This window comes from Alosa pseudoharengus, unplaced genomic scaffold (genome assembly GCF_046254945.1).
Source record: "Alosa pseudoharengus isolate Yale_2024_CS ecotype anadromous, Long Island Sound unplaced genomic scaffold, YU_APseudo_1.1 YU_APseudo_1.1_scf_7, whole genome shotgun sequence".
Lineage (NCBI taxonomy): Eukaryota > Metazoa > Chordata > Actinopteri > Clupeiformes > Clupeidae > Alosa > Alosa pseudoharengus.
In genome coordinates, this window is record NW_027468859.1 from 22,471,575 (window position 1) to 22,477,346 (window position 5,772).

Sequence of the window (5,772 nt, forward strand, 5' to 3'; positions counted from 1 at the left end):
TGGGCCAAGCTGGACAGGGCTGGGACACAGAGAGCGAGAGAGAGAGGTACAGGGCTGTCGGACTAACCAGAACACATGTGCACATCACAGCATCACTGAGGCCTAATGCTGCAGACTTCATACTATGCAGCTGGATCCGAGTTCAAGAACGGCGCTCACATCAACTGAAATCACTATTGGACATTAGACACTACATGGAGTTCATTCATAATTCTGATTTGATTTATACAGAATGCTACCCTGGAAATCCAGAGTTCTCGCGAGAGCACAATGGAATTGTCTCTGCGAGACACTCTGGCAAAGAGCAATGATGCACGTTACTTGCTCCCCAACATTCCGGGGAACCAGCTAATCTGATGAAGACAGCGCTGCAACGTTGGAGGACAGTACACATTGGTCGTAGTGTTATCCGATTGCGTCGAAGTCCAAAATCATTCAGAGTAAACATGGTCTAGTGTTATCCAATTGCGTGCAGTTTGCGTGCGTGCGTGCAGAGATTTTTAAATGCATGCTTGTTGCCGCCCCTCGAGTTGGGCCATTACATTGCTCTTTGCCAGACCCTTAATCTTTCTAGATTATCAGGGTCTGGATTTTCCAGGCTAACAGAATGCATTTTAAGCAAGGGAATATTTTGTGCTTCTGATTCACTTCTTTCATGTCATTCTGCAAGCAGTCGGCCCAATTAATCATATTTCATATGAATAAAAATGGGAGCCAAGCAAAGATGTTTGGAGAAAATGGGATGTCAAAACACAAAGCTTTCTGTAACATCCCTAAAATGCATATGCACTCACAATTTCTTTGTGAATGTATGGAATATACATTGTGCTAAAACTGTTTGGAAGTTGCTACATGGCTTTTTGTGCACCACTGGCACAATATTGTATGGAGGGGACTTCGCTGTAATTGCCTGTCCAAAGATTCCGGAGTGGAGATATGGTATCGACTAAAGAGAAAATAATTAAAGCTGGGTTTAACAATGCCCAGCAGTGAGTGTCACCTCTCTTAATTTGTGGGATCAGTGACTCTGTCTGCCTGACTAAAAATGTGTGGCTTTACATGCTTGGCCAAATATATAGCGGGATTGAGTTCTTCACTTAAAATCATTGAGTGTCAAGGTTGAGCAATCAAGGGCATGTCTTAACAAACCAGGAAGTTTCCTAGAAGGGAACAAGATGTAACTAAATAAATACATACCAAGACAACCAGACACACTAGAAGGTTAATGTAGAGATGAGAAAGACTCTGGACAATAACCCCATTAATCAAACTGGCCATTTTCATCAGATCCCAGAACTGGCACAACAGCTATTATTGTATAGAGCAGAGACAGCTAAAACAGACAAGAATGTTATTCGTCATCCAGTTTCATAAAATCATATTACTGAGATAACTGTAACTAAAGCATGCTGGGATTGTTCTATAACATTACAAGAACATCTCAGTATTATCCAGTTGGTTTGTCTTGTCTGGTTTGTAGGCCAACGCACTGCCGTTACAACCTTCCAGCTGTACATTCCAGTAGTATGACCAGGCGAACATCAGCACCACAAGGTCTATACAACCTACTTCAGAGATATTTGTGATGTATGCATTACAAGGGATCAACATAAATCAAAGAGGTTATTTATCAACTTCATGGCTAACGAGTTCAAGGAATGGCTATTGTCTTGTCTGTTAATGAAGCCACGTGTACAGCCATAGAAAGCAAGGACACTAATGAAACTACATCCATCATCAGTGTTGTGTTGTAATGCCTGTTGCAGTGTTTCTTGCAAACTTAAGAATTGTGGCTGAAATTAATTTTAAAAGGCTAACAGTTGCATGGATGGTTTTTCCTCATTTAGCATAGTGAAAATCTGACAGCAATCTCATGGGCTTACACGTCCATATTAAAATGTCCTCATTCAAATCTATATTTTGCCAACTTTGATAAAATGGAAGTATATTTTACATGTAACTATAATGTCATTTGTAAAGCCATGTGAGGCACGAACAAATATATCACTTGACTTCAGAGTGACCAACACGGTTTTCACTATATTATTTTTATATAATTTATGGATGTTTTAAGGAGGGACTTTTACATGGGAACATGTGGTGTGTGAACAGTGAATGTCTGTGGATAGAAACAGCTAAAATCTTGGGTTGCCTGTGGAGACTAGTTAGTAATCACAATAAGGTCTTAAATCTTTAGTGTCTGCAATACAATCACTGCAGCTGCACTACTCAAATGAATATTTTACTGCCAACCACATATGATTTCCCTTATAATCAATAAACAATATGACCAAGGAGGCCTATATGCTTTTATTGTTGTTATAGGTGCACAAATAAGAGGTTACAATGAAAAGAAATGGGAGCTTACGTAGATTAGATTGCGATGGTGCGATTTGAGTTAGAGAGAAGCATGCACACTTTGGATTTTCGTTTTCAGTGCTACAGTATAGTGAGTGAATGGTTGGGCTGGTTAGCGGGAGGCAAACTGGGTTGCCTGCATACAACGTCCTGGTACACATCAACCTTAACTTAACTGTCCTGTAAGTTGCTTATCTGTTGTATGATGTTTCCAGAGTTCTATGTTGTAATGTTACTGTGACAAATCTGTAAATGCTCTCAAAGCGATGTATTTTCTGTGTATGACCACTTTGTGAATGTGTAAATAAATTTGCTTACTGTAAACAAATAAACTGTAAAAGTTGTGTGTAAATGTTGTATGGTGATACTGTATGTAACCATATGAAAACTCTGTCAACCAACATGCTGTTTGATATTTCATTTATATTGTGGTGGGACTTTTGTAAATTGCAATAAACATGAGCAGATGGTAAAAGAAAGTTTTTTGTAATACTTTTTTTCTGGCGTCCGGTGAACATGAAAGGTCTTTCCCCATGTGTAAAAAATAAACATTTGTCTTCTGACACAGTGATTAATGTGGCTCTTACAGCGCTGCCGTCCAGTAGGACCAATGCCGCTTCTCACACAGCAGTAATAAGGCTGATTATTAATGTCGCCGGATAGGAGGGAGCGACATTAATCCGTTTGGCAGCTCTCCAGTCCAGGATGACCGCGGGCTAATTAGCTGCATCTACTAAGCATGAAATGCAGGAGAGGTGCTCCAAGTGCACACAGAAAAGTTGTATCACGAAAGTTCCCAGACTAGAACGTGCAGCTCACACAGTTCAAAGAAAGTTACACAAAAGAACATCCATCCATTTGACAAGCTCCATGTTTCTCATCAAGTTTAAGTTGTACCAGCTGAATGAATGTTGAAAATGTAATATCTTTAAACATAGGTAAATGCACACAATAAAAACTCAGCTAGCCTGAGAAGAAGTCCTACACACACACCCATCCATGTGCAGAACACAGTCATGTTGTCATCCACACCTGAGATGTACCTGGTAAATTGCTATTGAAGACCCTCCCCGGATGATTCAGTGCTTTTTAGTAGCCAAGTCTGTGAAATGAATGTCCCACACTGTGAAGCATTATAGTTTGATACTGCAGCTGAAGTTAGACTTGAAGAAGAATCTGTCTGCTCACCGGTTCCATTTTTTTAAACAGCCATTTCATTATTGATAAGTTGATTAAATTTCTATATTAACATGTTCTATTAAAGAAAAGATGGAAAATAACTATTTGTGTTTGTGTGCTGTAAAATGGTTAGAAGAAATGAAATCGGTATCGGCAGGTCAAACTCTATGAAAAATCGAAATCGGCATCGGCCCAGAAAATTGCAATCGGTGCATCTCTACTTTCAATACATTTCTGTGATCTCCAGACCCCTAATGGAGACTGATGCACTGGGTGACAGGCAGACAGCCGTACGTACACCCATCAGACAGTGACAAACTCCGACAGCAGTAGCACGGACGGACGCCATACACACACTGACCATGACAAAGCACTCAACTGCAACCATCATTCTAGCAGCTGACAGGAAACAGGAAATGAAACAAATGTAATTTTTAATAAAAGTTCAATGGTTGATTAGAACCCATTTAAAATAAATAACACATGAAATTCATTATTAATTTAACTAAAATGCCTGACCCGTTGAGCAGAACAAAAACAGATAGGACAGAAAGAAGAATGAAATACTTTCCAAGAGCTGTTGCGTCAGTGGGGTCATCTTCAAGTGTTATGCCCAGGAGTTATTTACAAACAGTAGAAAACTGTACAAATATAAAAACAACAACACACAAATCCACATGTTTAAGTTTTTAAAACAAATGACCTTTCAAACGACATGGGCAAGCTCAGAAGGGCGGCAATCTTGGTCCTGCAAAGATTAAGAAAAGATCCTTCAGTCTCTTTCCTCCACTGGGTCTGCCTACTAGTGGGTCTGTCTATCTGCAGAGGGCACCACATGGCAATCCGCAGCCACCGGTATACCTGTCTTGCCTCATTCCTCTCAAATGTATCCCTTCTCCATGAGAAAGGACGAAAACATCCCCTCCTCAGCTTGTGCCTCTGATGACCAGCAGCACGTCTAGCTGTCCAAATGAGCTCTGGTGTGCCTCTGATGACCAGCAGCACGTCTAGCTGTCCAAATGAGCTCTGGTGTGCCGCTAGGTGACCAGCAGCACGTCTAGCTGTCCAAATGAGCTCTGGTGTGCCGCTAGGTGACCAGCACGGTGCCCTCCGTGCTGCTCTGGACGGTGGTGGCGGCGTCCGGCTCGTCCTGAGTGGGGAACATGGTGGAGAACTGGACCTCGCTTTCCTGCTGGATCTTCTCCATGCTGGAGCACAGCAGGGCGCGCAGGCAGTGGACACGCACCAGGCCCGCCTGCCCGCCCGACACCACCCACGTACTGGTGCCCAGGTTGGGGCTGAAGCGCACCTGTGGGGAGGGAACACAGAGGCTTTCAAAAGCCTGAGAGGACGCAGGAACTCACAGGAACTCAGATGGCAGATGCAGGGACTTACAAGAAGTAAGGGAGGGTTTAAAAAGCAGGGTAGATACAAGAACTTGCAGGAATTAAGGGGGCTTTTTAAAGGCTGGAAAAATGCAGGACTTTGCCGGAACTAAAAGGGCTTTTATAAGGTAGGACAGACTAAAGAATGTAGCTTTAAAAGCTTCAGTGCAGCGAGGTGATCTTTACAAACATTTTAAATCTAGATTATGTTCTGGGTTAGTTACACATTATGCTTTTTTATGCTTGGAAAGATCTATGGGGCATGGAAGCTGGTAAGATCAGATTTATGTTAGGTGCTACATATGATGTGCTCCCATCTCCCAAGAATTTAAGTCAATGGTTTGGTGAGGATGATAAATGCATACTTTGCTCGTGTGTGGGCAGTCTCCACCATATCCTATCAGGATGCAAGGTAAGTCTCACCCAGGGGCGGTATACGTGGCGTCATAACCAGGTATTGAAATGTGTGGCAGCGGCAATAGAGGATAAAAGGAGAGGTCAATTCATTAGCAGCTAGTAAAGGGGTAAGGCAAATTAACTTTGTACGTCAGGGGGATAAACCTTGTTCCGCGAAGGCCAGGTGTAAAACCGGCCAGTTGAAAAATGGGGCGGGCTGGGAAATGAAGGTTGATCTTGGCCAGCAGATGGCGGTACCTCCACATATAGTGAGTACTAAGCTACGACCCAACGTATTTCTATGGTCGGATTCAGAGAAGATAGTTCACTTTATTGAACTCACTGTTCCTTGGGAAGACAGAGTGGAAGTGGCCAATGAGCTGAAGAGAGCTAAATACACTGAAATAGCAGAGGAGGCAGCTAAGCGAGGTTGGAGTGCACGATTAAGGCCTAT

General features: G+C 42.4%; 1 protein-coding gene across 2 annotated transcripts in view; it reads right to left on the reverse strand.

Annotated features, from left to right (window-relative positions):
* Positions 1–3,954: 3,954 nt before the first annotated feature.
* gtf3c2 (general transcription factor IIIC, polypeptide 2, beta) overlaps positions 3,955–5,772 on the reverse strand; it is a 39,339-nt gene continuing 37,521 nt past the window's right edge. For both annotated transcript variants that reach the window (XM_076272580.1, XM_076272579.1), the window contains exon 19: positions 3,955–4,846. In XM_076272580.1, the coding sequence (XP_076128695.1) occupies positions 4,625–4,846 (222 nt within the window). In that variant the 3' untranslated portion in view covers positions 3,955–4,624. The remainder of the gene's footprint in view (positions 4,847–5,772) is intronic.